Consider the following 17,844-nt stretch of genomic DNA (forward strand, 5'->3'; position numbering starts at 1 on the left):
GGAGGAGCTTAAGTGCCAAAACTGTATAAGAGGAGGACATATTTTTTTTGTGGAAGAAATGGTTCGAATTCTGCTGAACCAAGGTGCTCTTATCCATCTACCCTTTCATTTTTTCATGCAGTTGTTTGAGAATGGAGATTTTCAAGTGACCTTAGTAGTAAGGCAAGATTGAGTTCATGGAGGAGGGTTCAAACACAATGTCAACAGTGTATGTGGGCTCAGCAATACCTAGAAAATAAGTGTACAGTCTGCAGAAGAACTCAATTCTTTTTGGAAGTTCCTGATACTTGAGCTCTTGATACATACTTGATGGCTGGATGATGCAGTCATTTCTCCTATGATTTAAATAACAATTTCTACCAGATATTTCCAAATGTTGAACTAATACCTAGCTACCCAGAAGTGACACATTTGATTTCTGAAACATGTATTTTAAGCTTTTTTTTTTTTTTTTGGAAACCTTACTAATAAGGAACACCGCTGAATGGAAATCCATACTTACTGAGATTTTAAATATACAAGTGACTATTTGACAACCTTTAGTCCCAAACAGAGATGGCACCCCTCTTTTCCCTCTCCACTTGTCATTTGCTGTGTGATTATGTTTTATGTTGGGAAACTTCCGATGTTCCGATTCCAGCTTTCTTGGACTCGCAGGGGATCAGGGTTTTATCTAAGGAAGATTTGTTCTCTACTTGGTGCTCTCAGGGACACTGATCATTTCCGTCAGCTTTGTGCAGTGACATCTACACACTGCGTCAGTGAGCAGGGAGAGCTGTATGCTGTCATCCTCACCTTATGCTGGAGAAGGCGCTCTGTGATTACTGCCTGCGTCAGACAAAAGCAGACTCAACGCTGGTTCTACAGTCATTGGATATATGATTTTTGGTTTAGTCATGTAACTTCTCTGAGTTTTGAGTTTTCTCACTATGAAGTAAGACAAAGACTAAGAAGGAACAGCTGTCTAATTGGACTCACAACAGGTTGGAAATCATGACTGGTGTTGAGAACTCAGCCAACTATCTAGAGCTAGCGAAGTCATTGATATTAAACGAGAACTTACTATATAACTTCCCCAGACCAGCATGATCCCTAACTGTATCATAAATAAACTGCGTTGTAAACAGTTACCCTCATATGAACAGCTAAGTGTAGCTGTTGACCCACACCAATGGAACTTCGCTTTGCAACAGAGACGTAATGGAAAACTACGATTAACCACAATGCAGAAAATAGCTGACTCCACGAAACCCAGGCCGGCAGAGGCACCTACAACACAACTCCTGCAACCAAAAGCTCAGGGAGTGCAAAGAAGAGATACTGTGACCAGGATGTGGCAAGGGCCTTCCCTTAATGAATAAAGATTTCAGGGGACCAATCACTGGGCGAGGGGTAGGCGGAACTTCTGGGTCGGAGTGGGGAAGAGAGGAGGAGAAAAGAGACTTGTAGTCTTTTTGGATGGAGAAGAATTTTGGGGTAGAAGATATAACAAAGTAAAGCCCCACCCCCACCCCGTAAGATGGGAGATCTGCCGCCACCAGAGAATTAATTTTAGTATAGTGTACTAATTAGGATGTTAGTCGTTGTGTCCAGCGATTGAGTTACCTATTGATTCTAAACTAAGATTGTGTGGTGTTTTTCTTCAAGCAGTGACTCAACTGAGTTCCAGAGAAAGGTATGGTGGAGGGACGTGTGGGGCTGGTGTGACAGCGAGTCAGGTGGAGAGGTTTCAGGAGCTCCAGGCCAGAGAGTTTGCCAGGATGAGAACAGCCTGCTGGTGCCATGTGGCCCGCTGGGGCACCGGCATAGTGTGGGATGGTATCTATTATTATTATTATTATTATTATTATTATTATTATTATTATTAATTATTTAACTCAACTGGAAGCTACTGGAATTCATATTTTCTGAATGACAGGGAAGCTTCACCTATGACACCTTGACAATATGGTTGCCTACATAAGATTCGCTAACATCGATAGACATATTAATGTGGAAATCTCATTGGGCCACATGCTTAAACAAGGAAATACAGGTAACCAATGACTACAGAAAGGGAGAATTAGCCCCGCCCAGGGATGAGACCTATAACTACTTCTCTAATACAAAGTGGTCAGCTCTAAAGTCATATACATACAAGCGACACTAAACAGACTCAGCAGCTTGTATTTCAACCTTTTTGTATATATACATATACATAAATAAGGAAATATATATTTATGTATGCCCTGTTCCTACTGGACCTGTTGCTAGGCAGCACCTAATGGAGGAATGCAGGCAGAGGGGCTGCCTACCTCCTCGTGACTGGAAGTGAAGATCTAGAGAGAGATGCCTGTCCTAATATGCCCTTCAAGGGTAGTTTTCAATGGATCTAACTGTCTCCTAAAGGTATTGCCATTCTTCAGTGCAGCAACAGGCAGAGACCAGCCATTACCATGTGACACTTTGGGATGCTAGTCCACATCAAGGCGGGAAGCTACCTTGGGGTGACCTAATACGGAGCTTTTTCTCTTTCTATGTTGGGACTCTCTCACACTTTTGAATGGCTTTGACAGTGGCCAAAGTGTCTAGCAAGTCTCAGTGTGTACAGCTGAGAGGGATAGCTCACTTCCCCCTTCTGTTTCCGGGTCCCTAGTAACAGCACAGAAGCAGAAAGAGATTTGTGTTCCTACCACACACCACAAAAGCTGTGGTGTTTCTACAACAACCCACAGCCTCCAACCTCACTTAAGCAGAGAGTGGAACTGCCCTTTACTCTTCTCAGGAAGTGGGGCTACCAGGTCCGGCGAGCAGTTTGGCTTCTGTAAGTAGACGCTTCCCTTTCTACCAGTGGATTTCTGCTGGTCTTTCCTGTACTCTGATCCCGCTGCACCTGATCTTTGTTTCTACACATTAATTGGAACAGCAGTCGTCAACAAGGTCCTTGGACCAGGCGCAGTGTGTAAAGAAATCACCTGTTGGGTAACAGCAGGCATGTACCATTCCTAGCCGACTCACTGGGTGGTTCCGAACTTGGGCTTTCAGGGAGCGGTGGCAGTTGAATGAACGTATCTCCCAGCTCACTGCCATCCCAGCAAGCTCTAGTTAATGACGTCTTGGATGAACAGGTTCAGAGTTTTCAGAAGCCTCACATGGAGCCTGAGGCTGAACTGGGCTGGCTGATGGACAGCGTAGAAAAATTTAAAGAGAAACGTGTGCCTTCGAGGTTCTGGGTGGGGCTAGAGCTCCATCTACTGATGTTAAGTGGTCCTAACCAAGCCTGAAGCCTAAGCTCTTGTGCCTGCTTTGTTTACATATAGTAAGCAGATGAATTAACCGAAACAATAGTTTAAAATTAAAATCATTAAGAAAGCCCGGCTGCCAATGTTCAATGGCACATGCGCCCTGGTGAGAAGGAAGCCCGTTTCTCTCTTGTGAGGCTCTCCCATCCCAGACTTGCTCCAGCCCTGGATGTCACATCCTTCCAAAGGGGTGTTGAGCTATATACAGTTGGGAATACAACAGGAAGACACAAGCACGTGATTAAATGAGCTTTCTTCCTTGTGTGTAGAATTGGTGGTGAAGGTATTAAAACCAGTAAGTAATTACCACCAGGGATAATACGGATAGGCAGGGGCTTCCTCTGCAGTCACTGCAGTCTATAGAGCTTTACAGAGGTGGAGCAAGGGAGGCTGGGTAGAACAGCAGAGGGCCAATCAGGGAAGAGCAAATGGAGGGAAGCAGCTACTTCCGTCCCCGCGGTTCCTTGTTATCAGAACCAACAGTGCGCAGGAGCGATCTTCCTTCAGTGAAATGGTCTAAAAAGGCAACACTGCATGTCAAGAAAACCATCCCTGACCCACCATTTGGCTACTGCGGTCTAAAAGCCCTGGAAAGGAAGCAATGTGGCTTGCCAGGATGGGGCTTTGAGAAGCCTGAGGTCACAAAAGTAAAAGTCAGGGCCACAGAGGTGGGCCAGCACCCAGTGCGAACCCTGATAGACTTCCTCGGAGGACTTTTGGTCACCAGGGCACGAGTTACAGAACTAGAGAGCAGTCTAGAATGCGAGTCGATCCTTCGGAGCGTTTCCTCTCTTGACAAATGCCTGATTCTCTTAACAACAGTCAGTTCTTAAAGGTGATGCCATCTTCTAGTCACATTGTCTTGGTGCTTAAAATAAGAACGCCCTGTTCCATTTTAAAGAGCAAACTAAGGGGAGCAGAGGCTGGTACTAAAGCCTGGCCCGGCCTAGCGCGGACAGCACTCTGTGTATTTAATTTGCGGGTAGATAAGGATGTTGTTCTGCCAACAGACAATGCCGAGGCAACTATAAATGAAAGTCAAATTCCAAATGGCCACAATTCATGTAATTTTGCCTCCTTTTGGACTTAAGAAAATCCAATGAATTCTCAAGAAGGTCTAGATGTTCTGCAAATTGAATATTTGGCCGGGAAGACTAAATATTTGGTCACATAAATATAATTTGTTCATAACTTTAGATACAAAGTATTAAGCACATTTTAGGGATGTGGCATTCTTTCTCTCTCTTTAGAAAAGATAATTAGCATCAATATTGACATTTTTACCTCATAAGATGCAGTGGATTTTTCTTTTCAGAAAGCCATCATCGTATGACCTGCCGAAATTCTAATTAAATATTGTAATCACAAATGGCGTCTACTGGGTAGAAATTTCCTGCGTGGATATGATATTTCCTTTATGCCCCCACTAACCCTTAACTCAGTTCAAAGAGAGTCTGTATTACCATTATTAGCTCTTTCACTGACCACAAAGACCATGACTTTTATGAAATATTTTGAATCATAACAGTAAATGCCATATTTTCAAGAGTCTTACAAAAGAAGGGGTGGATATTGGTTTATGTGTAAGGAGACAGATGCAGAAGTCCAGCTGTTTTCTGCTTATGCTGAAAACCATCCCTGGCCAACTACACTGCCTGTTCAGAAGGCAGAATTCTAGATCAGGCACAGGGAGGGGACATGTTTAGAGAAAACTTCATGGGGGCGGGGAGATAGGCTCTGAATAGAGTAAGTTGCTAAGGCAGGGTAGAAACAAAGATGCCCAGTGGTGTTCACATTCATGCTCAGCACAGCAGGTGGGGAGCACCAAACAAGAACAGATGAGGATGAAGGCAAAGCAATGTTAGTGGCAGCTATATTATAGACAGACGGACGGACAGACAGACAGACAGACAAAAAGGCGTTCATGCTTCATTTGGACACTGGTCTGCAACCCGCTCTATGATTCTTGTTTCCTTTCTGTCTTGGACAAGTCTGTTACTCTTCCTTGCTAGTTTATCTGTGGAATGTTCCAGAGAGTTTATCACTTTATATATTTGGATTATGTTAGCCATCACCAGATATCCAAAACTTCTGCTTTGGATTTCTTGGCCTCCATCTCTGTTGCTCAGCTGTGTCAGGCCACAGGGACAAAGACGGATAGTTTCTGACAGTGCTATGCTGCACATCTTTGGAGCCTGAGGCAAAGGAAGAGAGCCTGTCCACACATTAGGATTTCATGTTACATTTAGTAGCTAAGGTTTTCTAGGTCATTAAAGGCACTGACAGAGTCTGTTCCTTTCTATTAAAACAGGAAGTAAAAACTTATAGTGAGTTATGCTTTGGTTATAAATGAGATACTTACATTAAGCAATGTTGCATTTTAAAACCTCTATTTTACAGTTTTTTTTTAACTTCAACACATTACTGTAATGTGAAAAAAGAAACCCCAAAACTATTAAAAATATGCAAGAGCATGCACAGGACTTTTGCCTCTGGCTCTAAGCTGGCTTGGAAAAAAATCAACTAAAGCAGAGGACAGATGACCATTTAGTCAGAATAATTTGAAAGTTACTTCTTGGGCTGCTGTGGTGGTGTGAAGGAGAATAACCCCCACGACTAATGTGTTTGAATGCTTGATTTCCAGTATGTGGAAATGCTTGAGAAGGATTAGGAGGTGTGGCCTTGTTGGAGGATGTGTGTCACTGAGGGTCTGATTTGAGGTTTTGAAAGATCATGCCATTCGAGTTGATTTTCTTTCTCTGCCTCATGCTTGTTGTCTCAACATAAAGGATTTCAGTTCCTGCTCCAGCACCATGGCTGCCAGTCTGCTGCCCTGCTTCCCACACGATGGTCATAGACTCACTCTCTAAAGCTGTTTGTTAGCCAGCCCTAGTTAAATGCTTTCCTTTATAAGTTGCCTCAGTCATGGAACTTCCTCACAGTTAGAAAAGTAACTAATTCAGCTGGTTAGTTTTCTGTGTGTTTGTTTGTTTGTCAGTCTAACTCTTTGTTTGTGAAGAGGAACTCTCAATTGAAAAAAATACCTCCATCAGATTGTCCTGTAGGCAAGTCTGGGAGGGCATTTTCTTGACTGACGATTGATATGGGAGGGTCCAGAGTACTGTGTGTGGTGTCCCGGATGGTATAAGAAAGTGGGCTGAGCAAGCCAGTAAGCAGAACTCCACCATGACCTACTGGCTCCCGGTTTCTGCCTTGTTTGTGACCCAGCTTTCATGAATGATAGACTACAACCTGACATGAAATTAACCATCTCCCCTCCCCCATAGTTACTTTTGGTCATGGTGTTTCACCACAGCCATAAAACTCCAACCATAAGACACCTCTTAACTCAGAATTACTCTCTCTATTCTTTGCTTATGAGTGTTAGGATGGTAACAGACCCCCCTGTTACTTCTGGAGGATTTGCCGAGGCTCAGGGTTGTGTCTCCTTTCTTCCAATGAAGATGGATGTGGAGTGAGAATGTGGGATTCAGCCCTTTTTTATCTCTAAATTCCACCTGCTTTCAGGAAACTGTGTTCTGGTGTGTTCCATGCAATACCCAGCAGAGAGAAGGCTTCATGTAAAACTATGTTGAGATACTAAAGATGTCTACTCTCCTGACAGGATGCTAGTCTTACTCATTGATCCCTTCTAATAATCCAACAAGCAATACAGGTATGTCTACACTAATAAAGGAACAAAACACTGCAAGAGAAAACTCTCAGCTCCTGGTTGATTGAAAAATACTCAAAGGTCATGGGCCCAGGGAGAAACATACTAATATTATTTTGTTAAATGAACTCAGCAATAATATGACATTAATGATACACTGCTATACCCATAGGCAGAACATTTCTCAACCTTCATTAAAAAAAGCTTCCTCTTTTTTTTTTTTTTTTTTTTTTTGGTAGTATATGGGCATTAACAATGAGACCCAGAACTGGACACTGTGCAGGCAGGGAGAGACTTTGGGTCAATCAGTCTTACATATGTCTATTTATCTGATACCTACCAACTATTGACTGATACCTGTCATCTCCTCTAAGAACTCTCCAGAACTCTTGCTTTGATGAGCAGTCAGCGGCAGGCAGTACATACAATGAAGTTCTGGGTCTCTCAGAGCTATTTTGGTTACAGGATGACTCCTTGACACAGCCATCCATTGTTGGGAGTTGACGTGTGTACCTACCTGGGCGTGCTCCTGGCTGGGCACAGCACTCAGACCTGTGGCTGCCATGTATGTGCTACCAATGGTCTTGATCTTTTCGACACCACTGAACTTTGGTTTGGAAAGGAGCTGCAGAGGAAAGACAACCATTCAGTCACTCAGCTGGGTGCTGAGCGGAAGCCTGGGTGCTACAGAGCCATTCTAGGATCCTAGACTGCAAGAGAGGGCAAGCCGCCCTCCCGCCTTGAGCATGCAGGGCTCAAACATTTTTATTTATTCCCTAAGTGCATCACCTCAGGGAGAGGAAGATAACATCATGACGTGCTTGTGATACACACAAATTGTCAAACTCAGGTAAGGGACCAGCGTATATTATGATGCAAGAGACGGTGGCTGGAAATAAGCCCCCAGCTCCACGCATGAAAGGCACCAGCACAACACTGATGTGATGTGTAAGGTCTTCCCCCCATGTCCTGCAGTGATCAGTGCGGAGGACAGTCTTTGGCAGATGAGCGCTGGAGGAGAGGAGAATAAAGACCCCCCAAATAAAGACCAGTCTACCATTTCTGTCCCAGCTTCAGCTATAGGCTTCTGCATTCATCCCTCTCCTGGCATGGTGGGGAGGCTCAAGCTAGGCAGAAACCATGGGGGAAGTAGTAGGGATGGGAGGAGACTCATTCACGAGGGCAGGCTCAAATGAACAACAGCACCCGAAGACCAGGGGCATGCTTTCTCTCTCAGTCCTCTGCTATTCAGAAAATAGTCTTCCAGGCTTAATGACAAAGAAATTATGTGGGAAAATCCTGGTGTCACATACCCACATAGTCACTGTCCCTCCTTGTCAATATTGGGAAGCCACTGCCTTTTCACTAGACACATGGCTTAAGAGCCGAAGTCTTTGATTGTTGTGAGTACTCTGTAAGCATCCACAGGGGGCTCACAGTGGATATGGGGTTAGGGAGACACAGGACCAAGTAGATACTTGTAACTGCAAAGCTCTGAAACCATCATGTTATACGACATCCTCACTTATTCCAAAGCTGCATGAATCAGGATGAATGTACACTCACAGATGACAAATGTCCTCTGTTTTGTATGATATTGATAAGAATGGTGCAGCTGCATTGGCTGTGAAATCACACGTGTGGGTTTTTATTTCTTACCAGAAAATAGGACACATTATTCTCTATTAGACAGAAGGTTACAAGTTGAATAATGATACCCATTTCAAAGTCTAAACTATATTTCATGTCTCCTCTGGAAAATGATGTATTACCCACACATAATGCTTTGTCAACAATAAAGTCTGACGTTCATAAACAGCTCAATTTGGCATCTGTCAGAGACTTTGAAATACACACAGTGATGTCAATAATCTACTTCCATAAATAGACTGATTATATTTTAATATATAAAGGGTTGGGCAATTGTTTTTCCTGGAGGTTGAGCCTTTCTTGAAAGTCTTACAAATGAATTAGAAACAGATTTTAGTAGCTGCTCCCTGCAGTTATATTCAAAATAAAATATATTTTCTCTCCCCCCTCCAATCATCCAGTGAGTGAGGTATAGATTACGAGTTCAAACTACCAAGAGTTAGGTGGAAAGACAAGTCTGAAGGCCTGTCACTGTCCAGAAGTGATTTCAACTGTGTAGGAAGCACTCGCGGTGGGGGTGGGGCACCCCTGCTTTTCAGGTAAGTCTTAGCACTTACATCATCGAAGTCAGCAATGATCTCATTCAGGAGCCGGAGGCATTCCAAGCCTTCCTTGTTCACGTCTGACTCTGTGTAGAATTCCTTGAAGTCCGGAATGGAGGCAAACATGACACAGACACAGTCGTAGGACTGGTGGTATAGCTCCTGCAGACACACACACACAGAGAGAGGATTTGAGCACTTGGTGACCTTCATACAAATGCCCTTTAGATGTGTGGTTTTTTTGCTCATGGACAGTGGGGTCCTTTCTCTGCCAGACACACAGGTAGCAGCAGACACCCAGAACTGCCTCCCTTCATGGCTGTCCAGCTGTTTTAATGGAACACTTTTCATGCTTCCTGGATGATGCTACTAACTCATGCCCCACTGACCTGTAATTGTGCCAGCCCTGAGCCCTTCAATAGCTGCCACTGAGAGAGCGTAGCCTTTAAAACGCAGAGCCAAGTTCCCTCAGCCACCAGCTATTAGAAGTGCTTGTGTGAAACTCTCTACCTCAGAGTTTTCAGCTATCAGTGGCTGAGTTAGGACAAAGTGCACTTCAGTTGCCTGAAGGGGAAGCGACATCCATTTCTCAAAGAACAGTTCTGTATTACAATAGTGTGTTATGGCCCCATCTTTTGGATGTAAGTCTGTTTTATTTTTTTCTTCTTATTGGCTCTTGAAAAGAAATGATTCCTTTAATTGCAGCAGCATGAATGACCCCCCTCCACCCCCCACTGCAGGCCACTTATTCACATGGCATGAAACCCAGACTGTATCTGTTTGGAGCATCTCTTCAAGTAGAAGGAGACTCCTGGTCCTTTGTATAAAGACAGTAAACCACAGCATCCTGCACATGTCATTGTAATTGTATAGTGATAGCTTCAGATTCAATGGCTTCAGAAAGAAGGGTTATCCCCTGTGTGGAGGGCCAGTCCACAGCACAGGGAGACTGGCCCGGTGTCACTGTGCTTGCAGTGGCCATGGGGAAGGGATGACTTTGTGAGGGAAGCTTGTTTATGTCAGATGGACAGCAGCACTCCAGGGGTTGGTCCTGCCTGTGTGCCTGGCATGGAAAATGTGCATAAGAACACCACCATCGAGTTCTGCTCCCCCAGAACCCAGGCCCATCCTTTGGCAGGGTGCACGCTTAAACAGCAGTGTCATTCCAGGTTTGAGTGCCTTGTAGAAGGACTGGTTTTTACCTCCATGATAAATACTTCAGGGCATGACAACTGAAAGAAAGTTATAGAAGCTTCAAGACAAAGCCGACTCATGCCAAGCTCCCTTTCCCAGGACCTCTCATCATATGGTGCTTTCAGCTACTGCCTCCAAGTTGGTGCGCACAGCAAGAACAATAGCATCAAGGGTTCTTTCTTTCCTCTTTCTTCTCCACACTCTGGAGTTGACATGGCCTGCAGTGCAGACATCCATTTGCAAAGCTGTTGTTCTGTGAAGTGAACTTCATTTCCTTTGTAGACAACTCGAAGCACAGGAGACTGCTAAGGCCACGTTCCAAGAGCTCCGGCTATAGCTCAGCGAGCAGGGTGCCAGCGAAGAGAGAACAGCTAGGAGCCATCTTGGCTGATACCATTTAATAAAAGTGGCAAAAGATGCACTGACCTCTGTCTAAGGTTAAGGGTACATGGGTCCCCATCCCCAAATGACACTGGCATTAGTCAGTGGTCCTCTGGGAATGAAGCATAGATGGGGTGACAGCCACCACATACCAAATGCCCGTTTCATGAAAGGATGACCACTTCTATGAGCAGGATACTTTCATGAATACACAGATACTACAGATGAGGAAACCGAGGCACAGAGCAACTGCATTGGTCCTCTAAAGCTGTAATTACTCGGGTTGATCATGAGGCTTAGCCTCATAAAGGCCAGACCGATACTCTATATAACATCCGCCAGATAACTGTAGGGTGACTATGTTCTCTGAAACCAGGCACGACTACTGTGGATCCTGTGACTTCACATTTATCTTTTCCCCTGGAGTCTTGAGGTTGTCTGGGAGTGGGACAAGGTGGGACATGGGATTGTACTGACTCAGTTTTGAGCTGCGTGTCATCTCATGCTGTGGTCCTGGGATGGGAATATATAAGAAGCTCAGCTATGGGGTTGCTAAGAGTGTGAGTGTCTGGGCCTCATCACAGAGCAAATGAGCTGCATCCCTATGGTTGGGCTCTGAGCATCCACATCACTTTGGAAAGCTTAGGGGATGTTCTGATGTGTGGGCCTGACGAACAGCTGGGGTCAGGAGCGGGTGGAACTCAGAGGAGTTGAGGGACACAACAAGGCTTTTAGCTGATCTGGGAGATGAGTTAGGACCAACCCCTGCATTCGTGGAAGATTGTACTGTACACACAAGTAGAGCCCTTGAATGGATACTGCTCACCCTCTCTGCTGAAAAAAGCAGTTGTCTGTACTCATTAGAGAAAGGCCAGGGGCAAGCAGAGACACTGTACCTCTAGTTCTGAGCTTCAGGATGCCTAGATGACAATACCTGAAACCAAAGGAACTCCAGTGGTTTCCAAATTTCTTGGCACTGATGAAACCTGAAGTCTTGGAAGCATAATCTGAACTCATGGGCAGCCCTCAGTCTTTGCAATGGGCATGGAGTCAGAGCGGACCACATTCTGACCGGTCGTGTTCTAAGCTTGGGCACACTCCAGAGGATTTGGGGACTGGATGAAGACAGGAAGATAACCCCTGAGAAGATCCCACAGTTCGACTGGGCATGGGCGATTCACACAGCTCTCACAGAACATCACCAAACTCAGATGCACACACATATGATAACAGTATGGACATGTCTGGGCTGAGAGTATTGTCACCAAGAACTCATGTCTGTTAATTTGTAAATGCACAAAGATCTCCCCTGATGCTGAACGAAAGCCTGTTATAACCTTCACTCAGGTCTGTCACTCAGGGTAATTCAAAGTCCTTTTATCAATAATTAAAACATTCGTTCCAAAGAGTGATCAAAACTCTGGACCTGTTGACCCGTGTGTTCTAGAAAATGTTTGGGGTTGTCTTGACGTTTACTCTTCCCGAATTAAGCTACTTCACCAGGGACTCTGGTCGTACTCATGAATCTCCTGATCTCTGTATAGATTGTTGAGCACCATGATCTAAAATTGTCAGGTAATATTAATTTGTCCAGGAGCTTGTGTAATTAATATCTCCTGAAAGTACAATGCAAACCGATCTGTCCCTCTCATGAGGAAGGAACACTGTGGGCCTTGGGCTGGAAGTCCTTGAAGCCCCTAGGTTCCCATCAGGAGCAGGCGTGTGCGATGGCCAGTCTCATGAGGAGGAGCCAGGGTGTACCTGTGAAATGGGGTTCGGAGCAACTCATTCCATGCCGGGCTCTGAGCAGAGGCAAAGGGACTGAGAGCCAGTGATAGCCATCAAAACAAAAGCTTCAGCAAACTATTACAATGATTAAATAATTCTTAAGTCCTAGTTCTGAGGGGAGGTTGATTTCTGCCTCATACAATGAGATACAATGGGTTGGGAAAAGACACGGTGTAGGACCTTTGTTGATAACAGGTGATGACAAGCCATGGAATTTTGCCAGGAATTTTTTTTTTTCAGAAAAATTTCCGTGCTGTGAAGGGTGACCAAAGCACCAGCATTTGCCCTCAGATGCAACCATTTTCCCACATACCACGGCACAGAGGGATGAGAAACTGCTGCCCCGGTCTCGGTCTTTTGTAGTGGATGAAGGACCTTGTGTGATATTCTGTGAAATGCCTGCCTCCCTTGGACTCAGGACTAAGTATTCCACAACCTATCTACCAAGCACAACTGCAGAGAAAGTCACTCTTTTCACCCTCTATAGCGGGTGAGACCAAGGCTCGGATGTGGAAAGTCCCCGGATGAAGACTGCGGAAGTAGGTAACACGGAGATTAAGAGGTGAAGCCATGCTGCTCGGCTCCAGGCTCCTTTCCCGCTTCCCTCTTACTCCCTGGTAACTGTGGAGAGAGTCCTGACTGCTGTGACTGGGCTGAGAAATGCCTGGGAAAGTGCCTCTGGCTGTCTCTGCAACGATGCTTTCTGAGATGATTAGACAGTGAGGGCTCTGACCTAATAGAGAGATCATTGTGTTATCACTAGAAGGAGGCGGGGCCATTGGAGGAAGTCTGTCATTTGGAACATATTTGTCTCCTTGGGGCTATGGCATGTTCTGCCTGTGTATACTGCCTTTTTCTTCTTTCTGGGCACTCCGATGGGCCAGATCCTTTAAGACCACGAGCTTTAACTAGTTCTCTGGTGTTCCACCCAAGGAGGAGAGAGACTATGTTTGGGTGCTTGTCCCCTTCCTGCCCACAACATGACTCTTCTGTGTTTGCCCATCAGTGCCTTCATGCAGGCTTGAATCTTCTTCCCTGTCGCTTCCTGCTTCCTGCTTCTGTCTCACAGCTAGTTTCCAGCACTTTCTTTTCAGAGTCAGGGATTCCTTCCTTACAGTGGATTCCCTAGAGCCTGAAAGACACTCTCCTGATATTCATTGACAGACTGTGGTCCTCAAGAGGAGCCAAGAGTGGCCATCTGTCCTGTCTAGTTCTGTATTTAGGACAGACCTGCTGACACTCACGGTGGGAGCAATAGAAGCCGACTTCACTTAGGAATGGAATGAACAGGAGCAGCAAAGATGGCCCTTGGGCAACGCTTGGTGGGTGAGCTTGTGGATACAAGTCTGGTTTACGGAAAGCATGGTAGATGGAAAGAACCAGCTCGAAGGTTGTCCTCTGACCTCCCAATGCACACATGGCACATGCAAACACTCACTCCTGTAACACACAAGAAGTAACAAAACCTAGAAACAGCTAGAGGCTCCTGTACCACTATTAAGTGATTTAATTACTTGATAAGCAACAAGTAGGTTTCTGAGAAAACTGCTTAGGTCAGAAATTACAGATGACTAGAGGAACAGGTACTTTGACAGGACTTCCGCACCCTGCACCCCGAGACTTCTCAGCTGCTCCTTCTCCACATCCTATCTTATTTCATTTGTAAATTGTCAGTTAATTTTACTAACGGCACATCTCTACCTGTAACTGTGATACATTAAGCATTGTTAAACCTGCAGCAAAGTCAACAAAATTACTGTACCCAGGGGAACCAAACCATAAGGAAAGAGCAGTGGAGGGAAATGTGAGTGTCCCTTCTCAGCACGGTGTGGGCTGCTGCAAGCCTCCTCACAGGAGGACGCCTGGCAGCCTATCCTCCCGGGCTGAGTCGATCTGGTGATGAGTTCATCTGTCCAGCTTCCTCTGCTGCCTTCGTAGTCTCTCCCAACCCCCAGCACAAATCTCCCGTGGAGAAGACCAAGCTTAGCAGGCTCTGAAAGCCCAGAGGGGGAGGTGGAGGGGGTGGATCCCAGTGGTGCTCACTCCATGTTTCAAATTGTGTGCAATTAGAGATGTCTGCTTTCTCCTGCTGTTTAGCAGTATTGAGGAAAGAGCAAACACCAGAACACTTTATTGCCCAAGCCACTTCCACCTTTCAACGACAGTCGAAATGCTGCCAAGTTTCCTCAGATATCCATTTTTCTCCGTCTATGACAGGCAGATGCAGGTCTCTGTGTGCTTGGATGGAAAGCTCATGGTCCCAAGAGTTATCTCCTTGTCTTTAAAATCCCAAGACCTTGAAAGTTTGCTAAGGAACCTGACAACAGGGAAACGCTGGCCTGTGGACTTCAGGCTTATTTTGGCTTCCTGACTTGGACTCTATCATGTGTGTGCAGGTGTGGAAGTGTTCTTCATAGATGGGGACAAGAGGCCGATTAGAGGACTCATGTGGGAATGTTGAGGCTCTTAACTCACATTCATAATTAGACACAACTAGAAAACATTTTAAATTGCATTTTTGTATGTACTCGTGGGTGCCTATGTGTACCCCATACAGTGAAAATGTGTAGGTCAGAGGAGTTGGTCAACTAGAGGAGTTGGTTTTCTCTTTCCACCACGTGGGCGCTAGGGATTGAACTCCAGTCATCATGATTGGTAGCAATCACTTTTACCCACAAGTCATCCCCCCAGCCTGAAAGAAATTATTTTTTATTTTATGTATGTAGGCACACTGTCACTCTCTTCAGACACACCAGAAGAGGCATCAGAACCCATTGCAGATGGCTGTGAGCCACCATGAGGTTGCTGGGAACTGAACTTAGGACCTCTGGAAGAGCAGTCGGTGTTCTTAACCACTGAGCCATCTCTCCAGCCCAAAGAAAATTTTAATTACAAAATATTTGTTCCTTAGATATTAGAGATCCTCTAATATCTAAGTCCTTTTCTCACTCAAGGCTCTCCTTGAATTTGTCATGCAGCTGAAGATGGTTTTCAACCTCTGGCCACACGGCCTCCACCTCCCACATGCTGAGATCACAGGCAATGCACATTGCATCTGGTTTATAAACTCCAGGCCTTGCGAATGGTAGGCAAGCATTCTACTAACGAAGCTTCATCTCAGCTTTCCCAGTGTCTCCATGAATAGTCAGTATCCTCTTGGAATGGAATTATGAGGCTGTGAAGTGTCACAGTATGGTACCCACCCCCCAGGCCTTTAGCCTCCAAGCCCACCGTGACCCTGCCCAGCCCCATCCTGCCCCTCTGACCTCATTTTTCAGGCTCCTGGCCAGGAAGTGTTCAGCCACGTGTGCAGGAAGCACGTTCTCCAGCAGCACTCTGTTTAGGTTCTCCATGGTCTCTATCTCCTCCCGCTCTTTTTTGAACTTGTTCTTCCATAAGAAGTCTAACCTACAGTAATATTCACTCTGTTACAAGAGGACACAGAGGTGAAGAGACAATAGGCAACTTGTCCTGCCAGAGTGGAGGTCATCAAGAGAAAACACAACAAGAGCAGCACAAAGAACGACCGCCCTCCCAGCAGAGCCCCACGTCCCACCCAAATATCTGTCAATCACCACATAATACAAGGAAGCAGCAGAGGAATGAGCTAACCCCAACAGCAGGGAACTGGGGGCTTTGGTAGCTTACAAGCTAAGATGATTATAAGACCCCCCTAGATTTCCAATAGTCATCTTAGGGGTTCTGGTGGCTCACAAATGGAAATTGTTGTAAGGTCCCTTTTAGATCGCCACTAGTCAACTCGAATTATTTTTGAAGTACACAGCAAGGAATTCAGGACTCAGGCTGGAGAGATGGCTCAGCAATTGATACCACTGACTGTTCTTCCCGAGGTCCTGAGTTCAATTCCCAGCAACCACATGGTGGCTCACAACCATCTGTAATGAGATCCAATGCCCTCTTCTGGTGTTTCTGAAGACAGCTACAGTGTAGTCACATACATGAAATAAATAAATAAATCTAAAAAAAAAGAAATTCAGAATGCTTCCTAGACAAGTATTTGTATCACATAAGATACAAATATTACATTTAAGGTTTTTTCATTTAGCATTGCATTGCACTGTGTCAGTATATTGTAGATGAGATATGTTGATACTATTGAGTTAGGAAAGGGACTCTTGTTAAAACACACATGTGTATTATAATCTAATATAAAATATATATGAGCCAGCTATACTGTAGAGATAATCTATTAGCTGACAAAGGCCATCTTTGGCCTTGCTATCATTTTGTGTCTCCTGTGATACCAGTTACCTTGAGTGAAACCTCTGTCAAAGATGGGCTTCATGAAGAGGACGGCGTTAGTCACCAACACATATATGCGAAGGAGAGTGAAACTCAGTGTTTGATTAATTATAAAAATTACAGTGCAAACTGAAATAGTGCCCCCCCACATGCCTCTCAGGCACAAGTATGGATTCTAAAAAATAAATTCACACTTCAGCCTGAAAGAACAATGGCCATTAACTAATCAGTTTGACTCAAACTCTACGTGATGCATTAAGAAGCATTTCCTTCCTCAGTGAAGCATTTACTTTGACCTCATATAGTGAGGCATTTAAAACTATTCAATGCTTTACATTTAAGGTCCAACTTCTCACACACTATATTAATAGAAATAGTGTATCGTACTGACTGGAAAAGCCCCTTATCTTGGAAAATGCATCATCTCTTTAGAATTTAGGGCAAAGGGGCAGTGTTGTTGGTTTAAACTAGAATAGAAGAAGCAGGCCATGGTGGGGTATCAAAGACCCAGGTGAAAAAAATCCACAGTCAGCACAGGTGGAAAGAATGTAAATATGACCAAGAGCCAGTTCCGGCAGTGAGCCTCCTGCAGGGAAGTTCAAGGCTTCCATGAGCTGCTCAGCTGTCAAGAGGCTGCTCAGGTGTTCTTTGGGCATTGCTGGAAAATAGTCTCCTATTAGGATGAAATCTGTAATTTGGAAACAGCTTCATGGAAGTGATAGTTTGTGTACTGGCTGGTTTTGTGTCAACTTGACACAAGCTGGAGTTATCACAGAGAAAGGAGCCTCAGTTGAGGAAATTCCTCCATGAGATCCAGCTGTGAGGCATTTTCTCAACTAGTGACCAAGGGTGGGAGGGCCCAGCCCATTGTGGGTGGTGACATCCCTAGAATTGTAGTCTTGGGTTCTACAAGAAAGCAGGCTGAGCAAGCCAGGGGAAGCAAGCCTGTAAGTAACATCCCTCCATGTCCTCTGCATCAGCTCCTGCTTCCTGACCTGCTTGAGTTCCAGTCCTGACTTCCTTTGGTGATAAACAGCAATGTGGAAGTGTAAGCTGAAGAAACCCTTTCCTT

At 45.0% G+C, this 17,844-nt stretch overlaps 1 protein-coding gene across 2 annotated transcripts in view; it reads right to left on the minus strand.

Annotated features, from left to right (window-relative positions):
* ADCY2 (adenylate cyclase 2) overlaps nt 1-17,844 on the minus strand; it is a 370,486-nt gene that overhangs the window by 12,767 nt on the left and 339,875 nt on the right. For both annotated transcript variants that reach the window (XM_080933614.1, XM_080933613.1), the window contains exons 20-22: nt 15,776-15,934; nt 9,162-9,308; nt 7,472-7,579 (exon numbers count right to left, since the gene is read on the minus strand). In XM_080933614.1, the coding sequence (XP_080789740.1) occupies nt 7,472-7,579; nt 9,162-9,308; nt 15,776-15,934 (414 nt within the window). The remainder of the gene's footprint in view (nt 1-7,471; nt 7,580-9,161; nt 9,309-15,775; nt 15,935-17,844) is intronic.

This window comes from Micromys minutus (genome assembly GCF_963924665.1).
Source record: "Micromys minutus genome assembly, chromosome: 20".
Lineage (NCBI taxonomy): Eukaryota > Metazoa > Chordata > Mammalia > Rodentia > Muridae > Micromys > Micromys minutus.